This window comes from Bactrocera tryoni, chromosome 4 (assembly GCF_016617805.1).
Source record: "Bactrocera tryoni isolate S06 chromosome 4, CSIRO_BtryS06_freeze2, whole genome shotgun sequence".
NCBI classification, from domain to species: domain Eukaryota; kingdom Metazoa; phylum Arthropoda; class Insecta; order Diptera; family Tephritidae; genus Bactrocera; species Bactrocera tryoni.
The window spans coordinates 75,465,001-75,489,704 of NC_052502.1; the positions used below are offsets into that span (position 1 = coordinate 75,465,001).

At 37.2% G+C, this 24,704-nt stretch overlaps 6 protein-coding genes and 1 pseudogene across 15 annotated transcripts; 3 read left to right on the forward strand and 4 right to left on the reverse strand.

The window, feature by feature from the left end:
* Window positions 1–45: 45 nt before the first annotated feature.
* Window positions 46–1,172, forward strand: LOC120776191 (NAD-dependent protein deacylase Sirt4). The gene is made up of 2 exons (XM_040106816.1): window positions 46–314; window positions 387–1,172. Exons 1-2 carry the CDS (start codon window positions 137–139, stop codon window positions 1,127–1,129), a joined length of 921 nt encoding a protein of 306 aa, XP_039962750.1. The 5' UTR covers window positions 46–136; the 3' UTR covers window positions 1,130–1,172.
* Window positions 1,173–1,204: 32 nt separating this feature from the next.
* Window positions 1,205–3,221, reverse strand: LOC120776192 (lariat debranching enzyme). Its single transcript, XM_040106817.1, has 2 exons — window positions 2,876–3,221; window positions 1,205–2,765 (listed from the first exon to the last, which is right to left on the reverse strand). Exons 1-2 carry the CDS (start codon window positions 3,070–3,072, stop codon window positions 1,298–1,300), a joined length of 1,665 nt encoding a protein of 554 aa, XP_039962751.1. The 5' UTR covers window positions 3,073–3,221; the 3' UTR covers window positions 1,205–1,297.
* A 136-nt stretch (window positions 3,222–3,357) lies between these two features.
* LOC120776194 (required for meiotic nuclear division protein 1 homolog) lies at window positions 3,358–4,819 on the forward strand. The gene has a single exon (XM_040106820.1). It carries the CDS (start codon window positions 3,463–3,465, stop codon window positions 4,705–4,707), a length of 1,245 nt encoding a protein of 414 aa, XP_039962754.1. The 5' UTR covers window positions 3,358–3,462; the 3' UTR covers window positions 4,708–4,819.
* A 176-nt stretch (window positions 4,820–4,995) lies between these two features.
* Window positions 4,996–5,608, forward strand: LOC120776195 (ribosomal protein 63, mitochondrial). The gene is made up of 2 exons (XM_040106821.1): window positions 4,996–5,240; window positions 5,291–5,608. The coding sequence occupies exons 1-2, from the start codon at window positions 5,070–5,072 to the stop codon at window positions 5,438–5,440; spliced, it is 321 nt and encodes a 106-aa protein (XP_039962755.1). The 5' UTR covers window positions 4,996–5,069; the 3' UTR covers window positions 5,441–5,608.
* Window positions 5,609–5,848: 240 nt separating this feature from the next.
* LOC120776193 (vacuolar protein sorting-associated protein 26) lies at window positions 5,849–8,274 on the reverse strand. Its single transcript, XM_040106819.1, has 2 exons — window positions 7,931–8,274; window positions 5,849–7,471 (listed from the first exon to the last, which is right to left on the reverse strand). Exons 1-2 carry the CDS (start codon window positions 8,075–8,077, stop codon window positions 6,131–6,133), a joined length of 1,488 nt encoding a protein of 495 aa, XP_039962753.1. The 5' UTR covers window positions 8,078–8,274; the 3' UTR covers window positions 5,849–6,130.
* A 656-nt stretch (window positions 8,275–8,930) lies between these two features.
* On the reverse strand, window positions 8,931–17,262 carry LOC120775265 (apoptosis-inducing factor 3-like). 10 transcript variants are annotated; one of them, XM_040105355.1, is made up of 5 exons: window positions 16,731–17,262; window positions 14,064–14,201; window positions 13,779–13,954; window positions 10,070–10,977; window positions 8,931–9,935 (listed from the first exon to the last, which is right to left on the reverse strand). In XM_040105355.1, coding segments are annotated over exons 1-5 (1,983 nt in total). In that variant the 5' UTR covers window positions 16,733–17,262; the 3' UTR covers window positions 8,931–9,176. The 10 variants fall into 10 exon arrangements, with proteins under 10 accessions (XP_039961289.1, XP_039961288.1, XP_039961290.1 ...); XM_040105354.1 differs by lacking the exon at window positions 16,731–17,262 and adding an exon at window positions 15,767–15,851; XM_040105356.1 differs by lacking the exon at window positions 16,731–17,262 and adding an exon at window positions 15,779–15,838.
* A 2,053-nt stretch (window positions 17,263–19,315) lies between these two features.
* LOC120774689 lies at window positions 19,316–23,493 on the reverse strand (annotated as a pseudogene).
* Window positions 23,494–24,704: the final 1,211 nt, after the last annotated feature.

Sequence of the window (24,704 nt, forward strand, 5' to 3'; positions counted from 1 at the left end):
TTTAGATCATTGTGACTGTGCAAACAGCTGTTTTTGTTTTGTTTATAGTATATGTACACGCAGTTGTATTTTTATTGTTATGTGATTTGTTTTTTACTAGTACATTGAACCTTTTTGCTAAAAAAACTGGAATATAATGCGTTTCAGTCAAATATTACGCTTTCATTTATCTAGCAATAAATGGGCCGCGAAACAACAGTATGTGCCTAAACATAATCCGGTGTTGGAGGAGGACATCAAACGCCTACAGGATTTCTTGATGTCGAAGTCCAATATAGTTGTGTTAACTGGCGCTGGAATATCAACAGAGTCTGGTATGCATTAAAATTATGCACAGAAAGCTTGATTGATGTGAAAACCCAACTTATAAGTGTAAACACTGACAGGCATACCTGACTACCGCTCTGAAGGCGTAGGACTTTACGCACGCACTAATCACAAACCCATACAACACATGGAATTTGTGCGCTTTGCTAACGTACGTCAACGCTATTGGGCACGGAATTTTGTCGGTTGGCCAAGCTTTTCGGCTACAGAGCCCAATCGTACACATCATGCAGTGGCACGTTTCGAACGCGAAGGACGCATACAATCGGTTGTAACGCAGAATGTCGACCGATTGCACACAAAGGCAGGCAGCAAGAATGTAATCGAATTACATGGTAGTGGTTATGTGGTGAAATGTTTATCATGCGAATATCGAATCGATCGGCATAAATTCCAGGATATATTAAACAGCTTAAATCCGGAATTTCGTGATGCACCAGATATGATACGCCCAGATGGTGATGTGGAAATACCTGCCGAGTACGTTGCCAACTTTCGCATACCACAATGTCCGGAGTGCAGCGGACATCTGAAACCCGAGATTGTATTCTTTGGAGATAATGTGCCAAAGTCACGTGTGGAACAGATCGCGAAAATGATTTACAATAGCGATGGGTTGTTAGTGCTCGGTTCCAGTTTGCTTGTGTTTTCAGGTTATCGTATGGTATTGCAAACGAAGGACCTTAACCTGCCAGTTGCAATTGTAAATATTGGCGAGACGCGCGCCGATCATTTGGCCGACTTAAAGCTGTCTGCTAAGTGTGGTGATGTGTTACCAAAGTTGTTTAATTTTAAAAAATAAATGTTTATTATTTTACTATAAAAAATGTATATAACATAGAACAAGTGCATTATATAATAATAAATAATATTTCTGTCGAAATTTATGTAGTTTCTTTATTAAATTATCAGTTTTACGTTTTTCACATAATTAAAAAAAGCAAATATTCGGAATATGTTAATAAGGGACTTACTCCTCTACCTCTTTATCTTCGTTCATGTACACGCTTTGATTACGTCTTTTAAATTTTTTTATCGGTGGTTTCGCACTCAAAACATTCGTCTCCTCATCAACTTCGTTTGTTGTTTCCACTCCCAATGAAAGCACCTTTTCTGTTTCATCCCCAGAGCTATTATCAATATGAATTTCATCGGAATTTTTCACTTCAAGCTCATTTTCCACACCTTCCACTTCAGCTATGGGTTTTGGCAAATTCAGACCCATGCTACTCTTCCGTTTAAAAGGACTTATCTGCCGTGGCGATAACGCATCGCCTGTGCTACCTGACATATTCAAGCTGGAGTGTTCCGTTTGCAAGGATGTAGCGGAATCATTGAACTCTGTGTCTGTGCTTTCATTTAGTGTAGCCGAGTAGTTCAGTTCGTGTCCGCCAATTATTAACGCTAGGCTGACAGGATCGTCAATACCTAAAGCATCGCAAAACTGCTGAGACTGTGGGTTAATTTGGGCTTTCGGTTGCGGTACGTGTCCATTATTATCTTCATTAGGGTTGTATGATTCAACAGTGCGGGCGAAGTTTTTTGGCACCTCCAAGTCAGCGGCAAATTTATTGCGTACGTGTTCCTTTTCATCAACGGTGGGTGTAAAATTATAACGCTCAGTGCTGGCTGCATTTTGTGGACCCGGTAGATAGTATTTGGAGGCTTTAACATTTGTCAAATGATTCGTCAAGTAAAGTATTGTTAACCACTCAAGATCATATTCCATGCGAATTTCGCCTTCAGAAAATTGTGAAGTTTCAATGTCGAGTAATTGCAGGAAGCGTCGTTTGGGCAAACATTTATCTAAAGCTAAAAATTTAGTTATATTTTCGTCCTTGTTCTCGCTAACTCCTTTTTGCTTCAAATCTCTTTCTTCGCAATTTCTTGCATCAGTTTCTAAACTGCAATCATCCACTTCATCATGTGGTACCACTGCGGCGAATTTACAATGTAAATGTGCGGCGAACCAGTACTTGGGTTTCAACATTTTTAGTAGGTCCTCACAAGGTCTACTTCCTAGTTGACCTCTATCCATTTCATCGCGAAAATGTGGTTTGAAACGTGCCAATTGAGATTTATTGCCATAATTGTATATATTACGCGGCCAATCGTGTGACATAAATATATCTGTTTCACCAGATAATTGTTTTAAACGAAACACTTCCAGCTGTCGCACATGGTAAACACTGGTGCGTGTGGCGTCCGTGTAAGGCGCATATTCAAAGCGTCCACGTAAATAGTCGTGACCTTTGTAGATACCTGATAAGCCTGCTATGCGTACGCCATTAACATTCACAACTCCCGCATACCCTAGGTAGTAAATATTAGGCGCTACCCAACCACCGTACGGAAGTTCTTGTAGATAATTGGAGGCCTCATGATTACCCCCTATAAAAATCGTTAGTATAGGCGCCACTAGCTCACCGCTGTAGTATCTAAAAATAAGAATAGTTAAGTGATATGTTGCAAATTTTACACGGTTATGACTATGTTCCACCTAGGAACTACGGGAAAATATATATACTTATATATATGTATGACTAACTTGTAAAAGGTACACATATCCAAATACTTTTGTGGCACAGCCATCGTCTGCAAATCTTCGAGATTGCGGGTAGCCTGAAAATCACCGCAGCAAAGCAACAAGTCAACTTTAAAGCCCTCTTCATTTTCAATGCTTTGAATGGTTTCATAGATCTTTTCCAGCTCGCCATGAGCACAGCCCTCTACTGCAATTTTCATTTTTTCAACGTTTTAAGAAAACAAGTAAAAAGTTAGGCACATTCAAGCGCTATTAATTTTGGTTTATGCGTATTTTTGGTTTAACAAAATATATAAACAATAATTGTTTACACTTCACCGGGCCTTCTTCCAAAGACCAATAGAAAATATAAAAATATTATTGCCAGATTACACACTTTTATCATAAAGTTCACAATAAACACTAACCTAGACCAGGTATTTTTTTTTACAGAAGCTGTAACTGAACGTGCTTAGCGAAATATCTGTACGCGACTGATACTGAACACTTGTCTTGTCATCTGTTCAAGGAAACCCGGTTAGATAGATGTGAGCAAGATTAGGAGAATTAAATATTACTAAAATATAACAAAATTTAAATTTGGTGAAAACATGAACTTTCCACGGCTCGTGTTTGCTAGATGTGCTGGTGGCACAGCTTTAATGCAGAGGTCAACAAGTGTCTTATATCGTCAAATAAACATTGGCAACACATACTGTGCCGTAAAGAAATCTTTGACGCAATTTGATCCAAAGCTGAAACGATTCGATCTAAAGTTCTCACCACCATTGGCGCATTGCCGCAAAGTCGCACAACAAGTCAGTGTTGGTGCATCGGTTGCACAAGTTTTAAAAAAACGCACCTTACGCAAAAAATGGGATGACCACGGTTTTGAAAATCTGTCTGCAGAAGGATTTTTCAATGTATCGGCTTTTACGACTGCCGAAGAATATGATATGGAAGCACTAATGAAGGGCTTAAACGAACAAAATTTGTACACAGTTAAAAAATATTTTTCTACAGATAATTTGGGTGTGGAACAAAATGTGCTTTATGCTACAGCGAAATATCCTGTGGGAAAGGAAACGCGTGATATTATTTTCTTCCGTGAAGGTTCAGTAGTATTGTGGAATTTCAATGAAATCGAAACAAATAATCTATTATCATTTTTGCGTCCATACGAAAAGGATCCATACTTAAGTCCGTTAGTGCGTGGCGAAAGCGAGGTGATGCCTTACATGTACATTCCATCATCTGCCGTTGATGTTGAAGGTGATTTGGTGTCCGCATCAGATACAGAGGTGGCACGCGCTTTTTTTAATAATGGAAAATTTTTTCTTTCCTCGGACGGTGATAATTTTCTGCAAAAGTACACTTTCTCCAATGCAATGGCAACTTCTATAAAGCTAGGTATGTGGGAGGCCATGCTCGACCGTTACATAGATTCCATTGAATATCTCACAGACGATCTAAAACGGGGGCGACGCATACGAATGTCACGAGCCGAGGTATTGCGAAAAACAGGTGAGCTATTCGCATTGAGGCACGAGATAAACTTGGCATCCGACTTGCTAGATACTCCAGACTTCTACTGGGACCGCGAAGAGTTGGAGGCCTTATATTTGCAAGTTTGCTCTTACTTCAGTATTTCAAGACGAACAAAGGTGATGAATGAGAAGATAAATCATTGTGTGGAATTGGCAGAACTGATTTCGCACAATTTGGATGAGGCACATCACACTCGGTTAGAATGGATGATTATTATATTGATTATGGTAGAAGTAGGATTTGAAATTGTGCATTACATGGACCGTTTCTATAACAAAGATGAAGAGAATACAGCTTTGGCACATTGATAACAACGGGTACCATAAAACGCATTTAAAACAAAAAAAAATACCTGTTGATAACTTTTTGTTAGCCAAATAAAGTTCGATTTACGTTTTACAAAATTGTTTGTCCAGCGCACTTACCGTGTGATATTTTTTTAGAGTTTCGAAATAAATATCTGCCAATATAGTATAGAAAATTTGTATAAAATAAAAACAAAATTTTTAAAACTTTATCTTTTGTTTTATCATTCACAATACAATAAGTTACTCAATTGAACACACTTCTGTGAAGTCAAAAGCGTGCAGTATGTTTATTGGTTCATAAGAATCAGCTGTTTTAATTTTCGGCTCGTGCAAGTGATAACATCCGGAAAACTTTTATAAAAATGCAATTAACGTTAATTAACTTCTTCAAAAAAACCGTGCCTGGACACATTTTTCGAGGTAAGCGACGACTTATAAAACCGGTGAGCAAACGCGCAATTGAAACACTACGTCGTGATTACGAAAGGCAGGAGCAAAATATGTTATGGTTGCGACACCCTTACTTAACTGTGGTATGTATAATTAATTTTTTTTTTTTGAAAGTAATCTTATTTTTACGTAGGAGGAATCGTCGGGTCATGCCAAAGAATTGGGAAAGACTGAAGCTAAGTTGGCAATGTGGAACGACCGACGCACATTAACCAAAATGAAACCACACATAACCATTGAGGAGAGACTTGCACATTTGAAAGTAAAAGAAGCCTGGGATTAAATATAAATTATTAATTAATATATTAAATAAAACATATTAAAAAAATATCTGAAAAATTACCCACATTATGGAATACCGTTTGACGTCTGCAAGTTATTTCTTATATTAACTCGGCACACGGTGAATTTGTTTTTCCTTGTTTATTAATAAATTGTTTAATACATAATATATTTTATATACGATTTACTTACACTCTATAAGATACAAATATCTCTTTATTCTTTTGCTTCTCTTCAAAGATATACTTCGTTTTTAACTATAAACTACATTGCGCAACGCGTAACATTTTTCATTTAGCTTTAAAATAGAGTTTTTACTGTAGTAATATTAACGAAATTCGGGAAAACAATGATGATTTTAAAAAATGTTAATATTGAAAAATATAGGGTGTATATAAGTATAAGGGCATGTTTTTATGTAAGCAGTATATTATAATTGGTGATACGAGGACAACAACAAAAAACATATTTTTTTTCTCTTGTGAGTTTGTGTGCTTTAATGCGTGCCTTGCCAAAATGGTAACTAAATCGTAGGCCCAGGAAATAGCTTGTTTTAAATATTGTTAGAATTGTTAGGATTACAGCCAACCAACAAAAAATAGCACTGCTGTTTAGCAATTCGCTTTTAAAGTGACGGCTTTAAGCACTTGCAACACTAATTGTTTGTCTGTTCCTTTAGCGCAGATATTTCTCAATCCGCAATTAGCGGTGTGGCAGTTTCTCGCTTCTTCGTTTCCACGCCACTGGTTTCAGATTTCGTTGGCGCAACATCGATATCTATATCGGTGGGTGCCAGCGACACATTAGTCATACCGTCTTTGTCCGGTGCCGCATCCATTGCTGGCGTTGGTATCGGTTGGGTTTCGCCTGCAAGAAAATCATCCGGCTCAGGCTGTGACGCTGTTGTTGTTGCTGTTGTTGCAGACACTGGCGGTAATGGTGGTGGTGTAGTGGAAAGCATAACCGGTGAAGTGTTAGTAGCGGCAGCTCCATCACCAATGCCGCGCTCTACTGGCGGTGGTGTTGTTGGTGATGTGGGCAAAGAGTCTACTTGTTGACTGAATTCTTGATTGGGACTCTCGCGTGTGAACAAACCCATTTTGGACTCGGGCGCTGCACCTGTAGCGCTTGAATCACTATCTATGCCAGTGCCAACGGTACTACTGCCAACACTTGCCATTGTGGGTGCAGCAGGACCACTAGCTAAATGTGCCGAAGCATGCTGCGGATGATGTGCGTGCACCATACTAGTATGCTGTTGCTGTCCTTGGTTGTGGTAGCGTGGTATGTCCGCTTTACGCCAAAGTGTTATCTCCTGTTGTTTAAAGTATCGACGATCCTCCGTGTCCATCAACACCAAATTTAGGAAGTACTTTACCGAGAATTTCTTGTTTATATCACGCATAGTGGGCGTTAAATTGTAACCAGCAAGAAATACACGTATTGGTATGCTCTCACCCTTCACCGGTGCACCGTCCATGATTTCGTACTTGGCGATTGTCTCATTCTCAGTGAACATATTCGGACCCGTGCCAGTTGATTCGCGTTTAATAATTGCAATTTCCATGTGTTTAATTTTTATGCGCACTAATAAGAAATATATCTTACCAATTATTGTATCTTTCAGATGGTATTTACTCTTATTGTATTCGAACTCAATATGTAGGCAATCTTCGATGCCTACCTCCATTTTAATAGGACTGTTCAATTCGGGATAACTGCAAAGCGTATGTACAGCAATGTCCACTTCACGTGTAATATCACTGATGCGACGCACAATAGTTGCACGCAAGAAATAACGCAAACGTACATTTGAACCGGCATAAACTTCAAATTGTTTTTCAACATTTTGAAAATCAAAGGGATAACTGTGGTTTTGTATAAGATCACCGGGACGTGCTAACGCTTTGGTGATACATTTGAATTCGTGGTGATTCCCACGATCGTAAAACAACTCGATTTGACCAATAAATTCAATTTTAATCCCTTGGTGTTCCAATTTGCTCCCAGGTTTCTTCAGAGTCACATTCACCTGCGTTCAAGAGAGATTATCTATTAGTGATAACATATGTACTTAAAAGTAAACATATCTGCAAATATCTAACGTAAAACTATTTCAAACAATGTTCCTCTATTATTGCAAGAATAAAAGAAAACGACGATCCTAAACGAACAAAATTTACATACAAATATTCTAAACATGCACTATTATCATATTTACATGTTACATCGGCTAACACGATAAAATTATGCCAATTAAAACAATTGTTCCATTCCAATTGGATTCTAATAGAAGTCATAACAAACAAGTGGCCCAGCAAAGCAACGAAATGGACAGCCATAGCCAACTCAGCTGTTGGCTGCTGTCAGTGTTGCATCGTCACAAGCGCCCCGCAAATCACTTATTGTGTGCATACGCCCCCTTCTATCTAACATCATAACTTCACATAATTCTTTTGTAAATATTTTTCTTATAGTTTAGTGCACATGCCTTGCCCGACACCGTTTCGCCATCGTAGTACAGCAACATTTTTTCAATTTTTCCATCTTCTAACTTGACCTCGGCAGTTTTCCTGTTTTCCGCACCGTCAAAAACGATATCGATCTCGGCCGACTGGCCAAATCCGAGAAAGTTCATCGCTGCTATCTGCTGCTTATAGGGTTGCACTCACGGTCAAATTACGATGTTATCGCTGTTTATTTGTGCTTTGGAATGTTTTGCAAACTTTAGAAAGAAATCACACGCGTTTAATAGGAAAACAAAAAATTGTTGGGCGTTTGATCAACAGCAGAAAAGAAATTCAACTTCGTTGCGTTTGATTAGTTGTGAATTTAGATAATTTTTGACAGCAAGTGTTGTCAGTGTTTAGGATTTTTATGTGGGAAAAATGTATACCTGATATTGTATTAAAAATTTATTAACGTTACGGATATTTTTATTCCATATTATAAAATTTTATCTTAATATGTCTTGTAAAATAGGAATTTACTGCTATAATTTTTAAATTAATTTCCGTGAAAACAATATGTTTGCGGCTGTGCAATATTATTAACGTCAGGTAATACAGGGTGAACCAAAGTAATGAAAAATTAACCAATATGTTCTTTTCTATATACGTACATACATATTCCGATTTCGTATAATTTCGAATCCTTTACTTGAAGAAACCTAAAATAATTTTGAACAGTAGTTGGTTTGCTATCTAACTATCTTATGCGTAGTTTAAAATGCTTATGGTGCGGATACTGTCACATTTTCATACCTACATCTCCCAAACCGTTTATTTGCAGAACTTTCTATACCACCATCGAGTGGTTATCTGTTGCTTTTGTGCCTGTAGCAGCATTAAACATTTCCCAAATTATGTCAGTCTTATTCTCTGCCACCACTAGTTATCATCTACTATCTTTCTTCATTCTGCAGTCTTTTTGTACATAAATATGTATGTATGTATCTACATAGATCACGGATCTCCACGCAAATACAAGGATATTTTCACTATTATTATTTATTTCAAGTTTATCATTTGCAATCTCTTGAGTATTACATGCAAAATAGTATATAAATATGTATATATGTATAAAGTTGGGAGTGTTTTTCGTGTGTACATTTAATTATCAATGATTATTTAATTTTATTTATTTTTTGTTTGTAATACTTCATTTTTATAATAACGCCTTTTATTATAATCGTATGTTTCTTTATTTCTAATAAAAACCCACGCAGTAAACGTCCTTCAGCATTCACAGGGTGTCCGCGACTTTTTCTCATCCAACCAATGCGTCCAGTTCAAGTGATTTCCACCGTTCTCGATATGTGAGCGATGCAAACGCTTGCCCTGGCTAAGCAGCTCGGCGAATTGCGCCACTACCGGATCGTGACCAATTGTCAGAACTGCCACCACATTACCATAGTTATCAAGATAGTAAGCAACGAACTTGAAGTTCTCCAAATCACCCTTAATCAGCACGTCGGAAAAGTGACCATGTCCAGCATAACGCATTCCCTTACCGAAAATAAGTGAGAAGAAGAAGGGCACTGCGCGTAGATCCTGAATGTTGCCGGCAATATTGAGTCCCGCCACACGTCCATGATATTGTGCCAATTGTATGTGACTAACGCTTTCGCGTTGATTCGCATTCGCAAAAACTGGTGCATTGGCAATGTCACCGCCGGCATAGACATCAATCACATTTGTCATCAGATGCATGTCGGTGTTGATGGAACCATTGCGATTTACATGAATACCGGAGTTTTCCAAGAAACCAGTATTATAAACCGAACCAGTGCCCAGAACGACGACATCGCAATCAAATTTGTTACCGTTATTTAGTTCTACTTGGTTCACAAAACCTTCGGCATTACCGTACAATTCGGAGAGTTGACTTTGATTTTTCATTATGATACCTTTTTCACGATACAGATCGTAGAAAAGTTTTCCGACGGCATCGCCGAATAAGGCAAATGGATAATCACTAGTAAATATCACAGTGACCTGTAGAGAAGAGAGCGGTAATTAATTCTATAATCCTTAATAATAACCGCATATTTAAATTCCCCACAAATATTGAGAAAGAGCTTTTGACTGCTCTAGCAGTTGACCAACGGTATATGGTCCTAATTACTCACCGACTTTGCTTTGTTGACCAGCGCTGCAGCCACTTCCATTGCAATAAAGCTTCCACCCACGCAGACCACATTTGTCTCCGGTGTTACTGCTGCCAATATTGCCTTTGAGTCTTCATAGTCACGCAATGTGAAGACGTTTTTCAAATCGACTCCCGGTACAGGCGGTTTTCTGGCACTCAAACCGGTAGCGATAAAGAGTTGATCATATTTGATCGATTCGTCATTGGAGCATTGCACAGTTTTCGCCACGGTATCAACCTTAGTCGCTTCTACACCAATTAGCGTCTCAATGCCGTATTGTGCATAGAAGTCCGCATTCCGATATTCCAACGTATTAATGGGTATTCCTAGGCCTTTGGAGAGCTTTATGCGATCATAAGGCAAATACGGTTCGCGACACAACATAACGATGCGTCCGCTAAAGCCCTCTTGGCGCAAGGCCTCCACGCACGTGGCAGCTGCTGGCCCACCACCAATAACGACGACGCATTGCTGGTTAGACTTATCGCGCTTCACCATATCCTTGAGGCGCTTGTTCTTCTCCAAGTCCGTGCGCTTAGCACGCAGCTTTATTTTACCATCATTTTCCACGCGCACCATAAAACAGGGCAACGCGTCCAAGCCCGGAAAGTCTTCAATATCGCCGGTGCGCGTATTGAAAGTGGCGCCATGCCAAGGGCAACGTACGCGTCCATGACCCAAAGCGCCGGTATGCAAGGGTGCGCCATAATGCGGACACTTATTACCAATCGCTGTTATCTCACCGTCCTGCTTTACCACCAACACTTTAGTGTCTTCATCGAAGTTGAACGCTTTCATTTCATTATCCTTCAGATCTTCGATGTTGCAGACCTCTACAGCGCTCGTGTATTCCGACATGTTGTCTTGGGTTGTAGACTGATAGGTGCCTGAAGTGAAAAAAATTTAAATGAGTAAATTGTTGTTTTAGCGGATACCTAGTCGTAGTATGAATAACAATATACGTAGAGCTGTAAGTAAGAAGTGTTTGTAGTGTAGGAGAGTAAATAAGGTGGGAAAACCTCCCAAAAGTAGCTCATGATCAGGAAGGAAAGCGACTGCATATGCCTTATGCTCCGACCCACAAATGCATTCCGGGAAACGAAATAGCTGGTGAGATTGCCAAAAGTATTATCTGTCCCTCCTAAACTTCGCAAAAAGCGTTGACTTCCTGACGAATACTTCAGCTAGAATTAAACTGAACTTCCATCTGATATTACAAAGGACCAGTAGGTCTATGGATAGTGTGACAGCCAACCAATATAACCTAACCCATGTACTATGTATGTACATACATTGATTCGAGCAACTACCTTTCGCATGAAACTACTTTTTCGTTCACCGTTAGGTGACTCAAAATAAACCAAAGAACGCTAACGAACACATATCCCACGTAAACAACGACTCTGTCGGCTAAACAAAAAAATTATGGATATACAACATATTTCATATTAAAATCACAAGCTGCCCAAATTCTTTTGGCTGCTAACACCGGCCGAATCGCAGGATACCATAGACATGAATATAAATATACTTATGCATACATATGTATGTATGTATATAAGTTCAAAAACACTAAAAGAGTAATGTTTTGTGAATCACATACTATGTAGTACATACATAGGTACTTGTAAACACCATTGAACATCAACAATAATCAATATGAAAGTATTGACAGTGGCACATGGAAAAACGTGAAAGAAACACTCATTATCGGCTAATGTTTACAAATTGCACAAAACACACACATACTCGTATACATCTCACACATATAAATCGAAACCCCAGAAATATATGAACATACCAGACATTTTTTAAAGCATTAATATTTCACTTTTGAAGCTCGAATTGAATATTTCGCGTTTATTATATAACGTGCAGTAAAAATATTAGAAAAATTAAGATATATATATATACCCGAATGCACAACTTGTCGCTATCACTTTTCGTTAGTAAATAACGCATAATGCTGACTGTGCATTTTTGCCTACTTAACATATATATTTGCAGCGATGACGTCACTGGATTTACAAATGAGCCAATGAGAAATTGTTGTCAACAAACTGTTCCCAATGGTTCGGAGTTCTCAAGCGTTACGTTTAGTATACTATGTATGTACATTTGTATGTAGATGTTTCCATATTTTCTCAGCGATTTTCAACATTTATTTTCTATTGTACTATTTAAGTTCTAATTAATATTTATATATTTATTTTTTTAACTATTTCAAATCTATGCATATTTTAATTTGATATTTTAATTTAATTTTGTAATTTCTACATTTTACAACACTGCACAAATGCCGACGACCGGTTGTATAACTCATACGCCCCTACCGGCTGATCGTAACACCTGCCAACCGGCTAATTTCGATTTTCATTATGCGGCCGCTATTCACGTTTGTGTAACCTTGGGCAACATTTGCTTTGCAAACACAAAATAAAAAACGAACTTGCGAAACACAAAACTAAAAAGGCCAAAAATTAAAATTTAATTACGCGTACTTGTTAGCGATAAAGCAAAACCAACATTAGGCAATTCGACAATTGTTTTATCGTGATGTGTTATGCGTTTCTATTCTTCGTGTTTGTTTTTATAACGCTTTTATTAGCTACACCATATGTATGTATGTTTGTACCTTCTTTAGTCCGTCTGTAACTCCTCTTATAATGGTTATGTTGAAAACTACTGAAAGTGCGACAATTCACTGAATAAATACGCCACAAGCATTAAACTTCACAAAAAAGATGGTAGGGAAAAGCTTTATAAGAGACATTCACAGCTGACTGACATTAGAATAATGCCGTTACCGGAATGACTGGAGAAAGAAAATTGACAGCGGCCATCAATTTATTTTGCAATTTTTGGTTTGTTTTTAGTTTTCCTCTGCATTAGGCTTGCCAATTTGGATCGCAAACTAGATAATTACTTTTTGAAGTCACAAAATGTGAAAGGAGCGTGTTGACCATTATTTTGTACTTAACTAGCAAATATATTAATTGTCTTAAATTGATATTTAAACACTATTAATCGCCACGCAATCTCAATTTTTCGTTGTAATAAATATATACACACATACATATATACATATATTTGGTACAAAAAAACCAAAAGGGCCTTACCTCTATATGTCCTTACTATTTTGGTCTACTTTCGATGTGTTTCGGAAGTTTTTACGATATTTTTTTTGGTTTTGCACTCACAAACACGCACTATTTCGATTTAATGACACGCATATAGCAAATTATGAAAATTTTCTTGTGTTGACAAATTATTTATTGAGTATTTGAGATTTATTATTTTTTTAATTTTTTTTGTTTTGAGAATATTGAGAGAGATTGACGCAATAAAGAAAAATTCAGTTTTAAGTTTAGGGGTGTGTTATAGGTTAGAATTTTCACTATTACGGAATTGAGTGCAAATTGGACGTATTGGAAATACTTTCTTTTTTTCTATTTGATCGCTCCAAATTAAACAGGGTTAAATATTTGATATTCCATATCTTAAATGCTAAAGCAGCGACATCGACCGGTCAACACGTTTTCGTTTTGAAACTCGTAATTTTCGCTTAATACACCTACACACATAAATACTATATGTACATAAATATGCATAATAACTCTTTAAACTTGCACGTAATCAGTTGTTTGACCCAAACAGGTAACTAATAGTTAAATTCTTTTTTACTCACCGTCCTGCGGTTTAGCAGCAACATCCTCAATCCTTTTCGAAGTTGTTGTTGAATATTCTTTACAATTTGCTGAGCCCATTCTAACAGCTGTTGATGTTCCACTTGTTGATTTAAGATTTTTATACAACGTATGTACTTGTTGTTGTTTGCGCGGTTTGTTTGTTGACTGGCAAAACCTGTTGAATGTTCAACATGTTGAGAATTATGCAAAAGAAAAATCGTAATAAAAGAAATATTACACAAATCAAAGCGAAAATACCAAATGTACGCTGTTGACTGACTAACCTTCGGTTAGACGTTGACCTTTTCTGGTAGTGATTGTTTAGCTGACTTCTAAAGACTGACAGAAGTTTCTGTTGTTTTTGTTGCTGCACTAATAATTGTGTCGATAGGATGCTGACACAACGGCGTGCTAATGAATTCCTGCCATGCGTATGAGAGTAGACCGCAGATATTAGTTTGCGTTGAGTTAAGAACATAAAGAGAAAGGAGAACATAGGAAATTAGTGCAAAGAAGATGAAACATACTTTAATCCCTACAAATATTTATACATCGAACAGGGTGTATTAAGCTTTCCGCGAAGTTGGTAATACCCAGAAAGAAAAGTCGGATGCCTTATAATATATAAATGATCAGCGTGACGTGCTATGTCGATTGAGCCTTGTCCGTCTATCTGTACATCTTTATATACGCGAACTAGTCGCTCTGTTTTTCAGATATCGATCTAAAATTTTGCATTCGTCCTTTGCTCAGCAGGTATCTGCTCCTTTGTCGGAATCGCATATCGGACCACTATAGCATACAGCTGCCACACAAACTGAACGGTCGGAATCAAGGCTATCTTTACGAATTTTCATATAAAATATTTTCGGATCGGATGACTATATCATAAAGCTGTCATACAAACTGAACGATCAAAATAAAGTTATTGTATGGAAACTTTGTTATTTGTGATTAGCATTCCAGGTAGCAGATGAGTGAAACCGATGTAAACATTTTTTATTACTTTTTGAGTTTGATAAGGCACCTTATGTCTGTCTAATGTTTGCAAAAATTGTGAAGGGTAATTTAACGTACTTATTTATGTGAAACATCATGGAAATTATTTTACAGAATCCTCATAAATTATTTGCATTAAATACATAATAACATCAATTGGCACGACATTGCGGTTAGACACACACATACATATGTATATGTATCTATACATATTTCTTATTAAATTCAACACATGAAACACGCGACGCAGTTGTTGCCGACAGGTTTCCCCTGAAGGCTGTCATTCACTTTTTATTATTTTTGCAATTGTTCATTATTACACATATGTACATATGCTTGTAAGTAAATATCGCACTTAAACTGCAAAAGAGTCATAACTCAAACATTTTCGAAATTACTTTTTTGAAATATGGTATATCAATGCGTAAATCACTTATTTAACTACTCAAGAAATTTCAACGTTATCACTATCTTACTTAACTTGAAAACACCGTTAGACCGACTTTTGTGTTAATTGCATCGTTTGCCTTGGTTGTGCACTATCAACTAAACAGTACTATTTTTAGATACTATTGCTGCAATAAATTGACAATTTTCTGCTGTATTCTGCGAAATTGTGTCTTTTTATCGGAAAAGTAAGAAAGTAAGTTTAGTCAGCTGAATTATTTGAAATGTCTCTTAATTTCGTTGTTAAACTTTAAGATCAATCATAATTGAGTAAGACTTAAGATATTCTACATTAGAACGACGATTTGACCGTAAAATTTTAATAATTTTTACATGAACTGTTTCTTTTTCACAAAATACCTCTGTTATTGTTATTCGGTTTATTACTTCGTTATACAAACAGTCGCTTGAAGTTATTACTACTTTTATTGCCGTTTTAATTAAAGTTCTCGTTTCTCGTTTCTCGTGAATTGTTTAACAAATAACAAGCTCTCGTAAAAATTTATTTGTCGAGCATATATACAAACGCTTTTGTACGTACATAGGTACTTACATCCAGCACGCGTGAATGTAAATAGCAGAAATAAGCAACCAACTTTGATAACTTACACGATCAACAGACTGATTTGTACTAATGTTGCTCTGACTTGAACGTACCGACGATACTAATGGAGCGATTGAGCATAAGTATGTATGAATAGATTTAGGAAAAGTGATTGAGCACTTTATTTTTCACTAGTTCTTCGTTTTTTTTTTTGTTGATAACTTTTAATAGAAATTAAAATTAGCAATTTGAAGTTGAAGGAGAAGTACCACAAAGCAAATGATATTATTGTCCTTATTGAAAAAGTACAAACAGAAAATTGGTCAATGCTGTTGAGAGCAAAAGTGGCGTTGAATATTGATACGAGAACCAAAATATTACATACTTACATATGTTTGTATGTACGTCCGAGTAGGCTTAATAGCATTTAGGTTTTGTTTGCGATTGTATTAAATTGTATTAAAAGTAAACTGATATATGCATATACATGCATATATGTACATATGTATATAATGTTCATATACAAATGCTTAAGATTCAGGTAAAACCATATTATTAACAAAAAGGAAAAGAAAAACAAGAAAAAGCTTTATCTTCGGCTGCGTCGAAGCTACAATACCCTTCACAGGTGCATTTTTTATAACATAAAGTAGGTAAAAAATTATCTTTATTCTAATTTTGAACGATCGATTTATATGTAGTCCGATCTCAACAATTTGTTCGGAGATAGTGCAGTTGGCCTTGACAATAATTCAGTTCAAATTTCGTAAAGATATCTTGATAAATAAAAAAGTTTTCCATACAAAAACATGATTTTGGTAGTTCAGTTTGTCAGGCAGCTATGTATATGCTATATTGGTCCGATATCGGCAGTTCCGACAAATGAGCAAAATGGGAAGAAAAGGAAATCAGAATATACATACATATACATACATACATATGAATATTTAATTTTACTTACATTTTCGAAAATTTCGTAAAACAATGTCAGCCGGTGAAAATAGCACAGTTTTTACTCTCACTTCCTACCGCCACTTTTTAATTCTTTAGCAAACAAGTTTCGCTTGCTACATACATATGTACATATAATACAAAATTTATGTCGTGAAAGCTATTTCAAATCGGCAAACAGCCAATTGCTTAGTGAATAATATACGCTTAAATTTATATATCAATGTATAAACGTCTGGTGATAAGCGAAACATTTTTCACTTTATTTAATTTTTTTGGTTTGCCGCTAGTATACTCATATGTAATTATAGTTTTGTTAATGTGTCAGCGTTTTATTTCAAGTATTTTTTTGCAGTACATACGCACATATGTACATATATGCTAACTCGGTCACGTTTGCTGATAAAACTTTACTGACAAATCTTTAAGGATCACTTAACTAGATTGCGATTAAAACACTGTTTAGCACTAAGGAAAGATAAATTGAAATGTGATTGCACAATAAATAATTTCGAAATTGTAAATTCTTATCATTTTCAGAGATATTGTTTTCTTCGTATATTTTTGTGATTGGTTGCACTTTGAAATGCAATTACAAACAGCTGATTAATTGGCGGTAACAGGGTTGCAATTTTGATATGAAGCGTTGAGATTTGACAGCTACATGCAGATTTCAGAGGGAAATTCGACCGGATATTTCAATGCTGTAAGGAAAGTTGATAAAGCAGCGTTTATTCATTCGAAATCAAATTTTTACTATTTTATTTAGTTTTGACAAATGTGTAAAATCAAAATGTGACTATATATTCTTTTCAATTTACTTACAATATAAAATATGCTTGCAAAACCACAGAAAAGTATAAGAATATTTTACCAACCAACACTGCCACGGCAGTTGGGCGTACGTAACTGGAACGCACACGGATTTTTGGCACCCAAGAACCAGCAATCTTCTAAATTATTTCAGGGAAGCGGAACAACATATATTTTAAGCAAGTACATGTGTACTATGTGTTATGAATCGTTTGCACTTCAGCGTGTTGACGCGACTGCGAGCATATGAACTTTATGTGCGTGGAATGAAATTGTTAATAAGCGAGAGTTGTTTCGTCACCAGCAGCACTTGACTCATCAAACATATTATTTAACTGGTGAGTAAATACATTTAAATCTTCATCAAAGTAATCAAAGCAATTTAGTTAAATTAGTATTTTTTTTGCAATTACCCAAGTATTTATATCTTTATTTTTACACATGCAAGCAATTCGTGGATTAGAGTAGGTATTTATTGCTAATTCGTATTTGTTGTTTATGATATTCTCTATATCTACAATTAAATACATATGTATAGTTAGGTAAAATTCATTTGGACTTGATTGTGCTGATCCACAGAAATGCGATCCTCCCACATTACATTGGTGGTGAGTGAAAACTGTCTGAATCTGTAAAATTAATATCAGCATAAAGTAATTAATAGTCGATTGGTGGTTTTATGAACTCACCTTCGGACTGTTGGGTACCACCACCTTTAAGCCACTTGTATAGCGTTCATAGTAAAGGTTGGATTCTGTTTGCTGCGATATCTAGGCTTACATACTTAGCAGGGCTCAGGTTTACTATCTTTTAGATCAGTTACTGCACAATGGCTGGACATTCATCGCTCAGCAGTGACGATCGTTCTGCTTACAATGCTATGTACTTTATCAACCAAATAGCCACCGAAATCGGAGAGCACCAACACCAGCGGCGAATGATATTCATTCATTTTAATGAGTATATAGTCGAACCTGATATCCCGATACCGAATGTCATGACGATAAATATACGATACGTACTGTGTTTTTTGGTGTGCCAACTTGCTGCCAGGTTTCCTCAGTGTCACATTTGCCTGCTTTCATGATACACTAACTATTTGTGATAACGTTAGAAAAAATCATACGTGTATAATAGGAAAAGAAAAAGTTATTTGATGTTTGATGAACAGCAAAAAAAATTCAACTTCGATCTGTTTGATTAGTTATGAATTTAGATAATTTTTGACAGCAAGTGTTGTCAGTGTTTCGGGATTTATATGTGGGAAAAATTTAGACCTGATATTGTACTAAACATTTATTAATGTTACGAATATTTTTATTTTATATTATTAATTATTAACTGACTATGTTTTGTGAAGTAGGTATTTACTGCCCTAATTTTTAGATTAATTTTCGTAAGAACGATATGTTACAGTTGGACAATAATATTAACGATAAGTTATACAGGGAGAACCAAATTAATCAAAAATTAACCAATATACATGTACCCTTCTATATACATTTTCTGATTTCGTCTAAATTCGATCCCTTTACTTGAAGATACTTAAAAATATTACATAACTAAGGGATCTCCACGTAAATCCGAGGATATTTTCACTATTATTATTTATTTCAAGTGTATCATTTGCAATCTCTTGAGTATTAAATATAAAGGTGGGAGTGTTAATAACTATTTAATTTTTTTTTTTGTAAAACCTCATTTTTATTATGTATTATAATTATACTATATATTATTAACCGTATTTTTCTTAGTTACTAATAAAACCCACGCAGAAAAAGTTCAACATTTACTGCGTCACCGCGACTTTTTCTCTTCCAACTTATGCGTCCACTTCAAGTGGTCCTCACCATTCACGATATGTGAGCGATGCAAACGCTTGCCCTGGCTAAGCAGTTCGGCGAACTGCGCCACTACCGGATCGTGACCAATTGACATAACTGCTACCACATTGCCATAGTTATCTAGATAGTAAGCAACGAACTTGAAATTCTCCAAATCACCCTTGATCAGCACGTCGGTATATGAACCATGTCCAGCATATCGTATACCCTTACCGAAAAGCATGGTAAAGAAGAATGGCACTGTGTGCAGATCCTCAATGGTGCCGGTCATATTGCGTGCCGCCACACGTCCATGATATTGTGCCAATTGTATGTGACTAACGCTATCGCGTTGATTCGCATTCGCAAAAACTGGTGCATTGGCAATGTCACCGCCGGCATAGACATCAATCACATTTGTCATCAGATGCATGTCGGTGTTGATGGAACCATTGCGATTTACGTGAATACCGGAGTTTTCCAAGAAACCAGTATTATAAACCGAACCAGTGCCCAGAACGACGACATCGCATTCAAATTTGTCACCGTTTTTTACTCCAACTTGTCTGACAAAACCTTCGGCATTGCCGTACAACTCGGAGAGTTTACTTTGATTTTTCATTATGATACCTTTCTCACGATACAGATCGTAGAAAAGTTTTCCGACGGCATCGCCGAATAAGGCAAATGGATAATCACCAGAAAATATGACAGTGACCTGTAGAGCAGAGAGCGATTATTAAATGCATACTGAGTCCTTGTTAGTAACCGTTTCGACAGCGCTAGTAGTTGACCAACGGTATATGGTCCTAATTACTCACCGATTTTACTTGATTAACCAGCGCTGCAGCCACTTCCATTGCAATGAAGCTTCCACCCACGCAGACCAGATTTGTCTCCGGTGTTATTGCTGCCAATATTGCCTTTGAGTCTTGATAGTCACGCAATGTGAAGACGTTTTTCAAATCGACTCCCGGTACAGGCGGTTTTCTGGCACTCAAACCGGTAGCGATAAAGAGTTGATCATATTTGATCGATTCGTCATTGGAGCATTGCACAGTTTTCGCCACGGTATCAACCTTAGTCGCTTCTACACCAATTAGCGTCTCAATGCCGTATTGTGCATAGAAGTCCGCATTCCGATATTCCAACGTATTAATGGGTATTCCTAGGCCTTTGGAGAGCTTTATGCGATCATAAGGCAAATACGGTTCGCGACACAACATAACGATGCGTCCGCTAAAGCCCTCTTGGCGCAAGGCCTCCACGCACGTGGCAGCTGCTGGACCACCACCAATAACGACGATGCATTGCTGGTTAGACTTATCACGCTTCACCATATCCTTGAGGCGCTTGTTCTTCTTCAAATCGCTGCGCTTAGCACGCAGTTTTACTTTACCATCATTTTCCACGCGCACCTTAAAACAAGGCAACGCGTCCAAACCCGGGAAGTCTTCAATATCGCCGGTGCGCGTATTGAAAGCAGCACCATGCCAAGGGCAACGTACGCGTCCCTGACCCAAAGCGCCGGTATGCATTGGTGCGCCATAATGCGGACACTTATTACCAATCGCTGTTATCTCACCGTCCTGTTTTATCACCAACACTTCAGTGTCTGCATCGAAGTTGAACTTTTTCATTTCATTATCCTTCAGATCATCGACATTGCAGACCTCTACAGCGCTCGTGTATTCCGACATGTCGTCTTCGGTTGTAGACTGATAAGTGCCTGAATAGAAAAAAATTCAAATAGTTAAAAAAAACAAAAAAAGAAACCCTAAGTTAGTGTCTGTTTCCGGTGGGTTCGTTGCAATGAGAACTAAACTGAAGAAGCTAAGTAGAAGTAAAGACAATACCGTTCCAGACAGACCGCCGGACCCGACTCTAAGTAATCGGGGGGGGTACGGATAAACATATATCCGACAAAGAAATGTTAACCCGGCCACATTCCTCTAAATTATTTTAGGGCGACTGCATATATACTTTGTTCCTACCCACAAAGGCATTCCGGAAAACGAAATAGCTAGTAAAGTTGCCAAAAGTTTTATCTGTCTCTGCTGAACTTCGCAAAAAGCGTTGACGTCCTGATGAGTACTTCATCTTGAATTGAACTGAACTTCTATCTGGCACACAAAGAACTAGTAAATCTAGTATATATAGCCTCTAAAACTAATGTTAAGTATGTATATTTTTCTGCGGAATGGAAACCGAAATATGCGCAATAAATATAATAAAAATCTCAACACCCAAGTATTCCCATGTTGGCACTATTATCAAATGTCATAAAATATTAATGCTATCAGTTTTCGGTAGCAAATGACATACATACATATGTATGTATAATGGTGACTGAGCATATTTGCCTGTTAGAGCACTGCACAAATGCCGACTACAAGTCTGCATAACTCATACGCCCCTACCGGCTGATGAGTCGATTTCCATACTGGCGACACAATTGGCGTGTTTCGTCACACCTGCTTTTTTAAATTAATCAAATTTGTATTTTGAAAGTGTGCTTGTGTTCATGAATGAAAAAGTTGTTGTTGTTGTGTGTTTTACTATACATTTGGGCTTCGGCAATTCGGCTGTCATATTGACTTGTGACGCCGATTGTTGTTTTTGTCGAACAATGTTTGCAGAATTCACTGGCGACATATTGCTATATGGCGCAGAGGCATGGACGATGACAACAACTGATGAGTCGACGTTACGAGTTTTCGAGAGAAAGGTTCTGCGAAAGATTTATGGTCCCTCGCCCGTTGGCTACGGCGAATATTGCATTCGATGGAACGATAAGCTGTATGAGATATGTATGAGACGCAATACCCGCCGGGGGAAGCAGAGGAAGAGGAAGATCTGCACAAACGACTGGCGCGCGTAAGCGGTTTCTGCGCCAGTAAAGAAGAAGACATCGATCGGTCAATACGTTTTCGTTTTCAAACTCGTAGTTTTTGCTTAATTCACCACATATGTATGTAAGCATGCATAATAGTTAAATTTTGTGTTACTCACCATTCAGCGGCTTAGCAGCTACTTCCTCAACCGTTTCTGCAGTTGGTTTGGATTCTTTACAATTTGCTGAGCCCATTCTAACAGCTGTTGATGTTCCACTTTTTGATTTAAGATTTGTATACAACGTAAAGTTTTGTTGTTGTTTAGACGGTTTGTTTGTTGACTGGCAAAACCTGTTGAATGTTCAACATGAGAATTTAGCAAAAGAAAAAACTGTAATAATATAAATATTACACAAATCAAAACCGAAAATACAATATGTACTATATGCTGCTGACTGACTAACCTTCGCTTAAGCGTTGACCTTGTGTGTTAGCGATTGTTAGGATTGTCTCTACTCCAAAATCACTGACAGAATGCCTGATTGTTTAGCTTTGAAAGACTGGCAGAAGTTGCTATAGTTTTTGTTGCTTGCTTATAACTGTGTCAATAGATCGCTGGCGCAGCGGTGCCTTAATGAATTCCTGTACGAGTCAACAACATTTATATTGAAATGCCAACGCTTATGAGAGAAGCCCGCAGATATTAATGCTTCAGTTAGTGAGCGACGTGCCTCGCTAACGTAGTGATCTCGTATGTAGTTGTTGTTGTTCACTTTTGATCACATTTGAGTTATGTTGCCATTCTACACTTTTACCGACTGTGACGCGGATATTTGCGTAAATTGGATTTTTCCAGTAGCGTAGAAACGAGTTAACTGATTGCACTCACGAGTTAGCTGATTGCTAACTTAAAGTGCAGGATTGCCGATTACTACGGAAGGGCGGCAGATCGGTCACTAACTGAGTTTTAGGGCGTTGCTTTAGGTTGAGAGCAAGGAAAGCATAGGAATTCAGTGCAAAGAGAAGAACACACTTTAATCTCTATATAGTAAATATTTATACATTGAACAGGGTATAGTAAGCCTGCCGCGAATTTAGTAACACATAGAAGGAAACGTCAAAGGACCAATAAAATATATATAGTATATATATAAATGATCGGCGTGACCAGCTGAGCCGATTTAGCCAGTGCATATATTGTAGTCGAAGGAGTCTTTTCGTATTTCTAATCAAACTTCAACTTATTTTTTTATATTTATAATGAACTTTAATGAGCCAAATATGTACCATATTGGTTGACCATTTTTTGCCACTTTTTCGCTAGAAACATTATTCCATCAGTGTAAAACTTTTCTGGTTTCTCGGCGAAAAACTGCGACAAGTAATTTCCATAGGCTTCTCTTGAAGCCAACTTTACTCCATTAAGGGAGTTCCGCATTGACCGAAACAAATGATATTCCGATGGTGCAAGGTCAGGGCTATATGGTGGATGCATCAAAATTTCCCAGCCAAGCTCTAGTGGATGATACCTTTCCAATCTCACCAAACACTCAGCATAACCTTTCGAGGCGTCAATCCTGGCTTTGCGACCATTTGTTATGCTTCACCACGCTTGGACCATGATCTTTTTCGCACATTATTGTCGTATTTGATCCAGTTTTCGTCTCTTGTTATCATTCGCTTCAGAAACGGTCCGATTTCATTTCGTTTCCAGCAAAGAATCGCATATGTTAATTTGGTTCATAACAAATTTTCACAGACAATTCATGTGGTACCCAAACATCGTGCTTCTTTTTGTAGCCAGCCTTTTTTAAATGGTTCAAAATCGTTTGATGATGAATGTTAAGTTCCTTAGCAATCTCATGGCTGCTTATGTGACGGTCCTGTTCAATATTTTCCATAATTTCATCGACTTTTCAACGATAAGTCGACCAGAGCGAGGTGCACCTTTCACATCAAAATTTCCAGCGCGGAAGCGAGTAAACCATTGTTGTGCTACACGAACTGATGCAGCATCGTCTCCTAAAGCTTCACAAATTTCATTGGTGGCTTGCGTGGCATTCTTCCTTTTTTATACAAAAATTTCTAAATATAGCGAGTTTCTTCATTACTTTCACTCATTTTTGAAATGCTGTAACTTTTTTTCAACTTTCCCGATTTTAATATTTTTTTTCTTAAATGAAGCTTAAAATCTCACCTTTCCAGCACTATATGGTATGACACAATGTGATTGGTAGCACTGGAGATATACCACTGCACCGACATCTATTGACAAAATACGAAAGGACATTTTCGACTACCCAATATAACTTCGGCCAAAATTGAATTTTTTTTTTATTTTTGTTTTTTTTTTTGTAATGGCTTGTCCATATGTGCACTTAATTCGATTAAAACGTTGTGAACGCGCGTCAAATATTTTCATATTAAAAACACACACTCACTCAACTCAATTTTATTGTTAAGCCATTAAAATGCTCAGTGCATATTTATTATTATATTATTATTACTTTTTGA

What these genes read in the sequence shown, in the direction of transcription:
- LOC120776191 (XM_040106816.1), top strand. Translation starts at nt 137, where the DNA reads ATGCGTTTCAGTCAAATATTACGCTTTCATTTATCTAGCAATAAATGG. An exon ending in TGGAATATCAACAGAGTCTG is followed by an intron (nt 315 to 386) that starts GTATGCATTAAA and finishes AAACACTGACAG; the next exon opens with GCATACCTGACTACCGCTCT.
- LOC120776194 (XM_040106820.1), top strand. Translation starts at nt 3,463, where the DNA reads ATGAACTTTCCACGGCTCGTGTTTGCTAGATGTGCTGGTGGCACAGCT.
- LOC120776195 (XM_040106821.1), top strand. Translation starts at nt 5,070, where the DNA reads ATGCAATTAACGTTAATTAACTTCTTCAAAAAAACCGTGCCTGGACAC. An exon ending in GACACCCTTACTTAACTGTG is followed by an intron (nt 5,241 to 5,290) that starts GTATGTATAATT and finishes ATTTTTACGTAG; the next exon opens with GAGGAATCGTCGGGTCATGC.
- LOC120776193 (XM_040106819.1), bottom strand. Translation starts at nt 8,077, where the DNA reads ATGAACTTTCTCGGATTTGGCCAGTCGGCCGAGATCGATATCGTTTTT. An exon ending in GCGAAACGGTGTCGGGCAAG is followed by an intron (nt 7,472 to 7,930) that starts GCATGTGCACTA and finishes TCTTGAACGCAG; the next exon opens with GTGAATGTGACTCTGAAGAA.
- LOC120775265 (XM_040105351.1), bottom strand. Translation starts at nt 14,876, where the DNA reads ATGATGTTTCACATAAATAA. An exon ending in ATGATGTTTCACATAAATAA is followed by an intron (nt 14,202 to 14,856) that starts GTACGTTAAATT and finishes TACGCATGGCAG; the next exon opens with GAATTCATTAGCACGCCGTT. An exon ending in TGCTGCTAAACCGCAGGACG is followed by an intron (nt 10,978 to 13,778) that starts GTGAGTAAAAAA and finishes TTTTCACTTCAG; the next exon opens with GCACCTATCAGTCTACAACC.
- LOC120776192 (XM_040106817.1), bottom strand. Translation starts at nt 3,072, where the DNA reads ATGAAAATTGCAGTAGAGGGCTGTGCTCATGGCGAGCTGGAAAAGATC. An exon ending in GATATGTGTACCTTTTACAA is followed by an intron (nt 2,766 to 2,875) that starts GTTAGTCATACA and finishes TCTTATTTTTAG; the next exon opens with ATACTACAGCGGTGAGCTAG.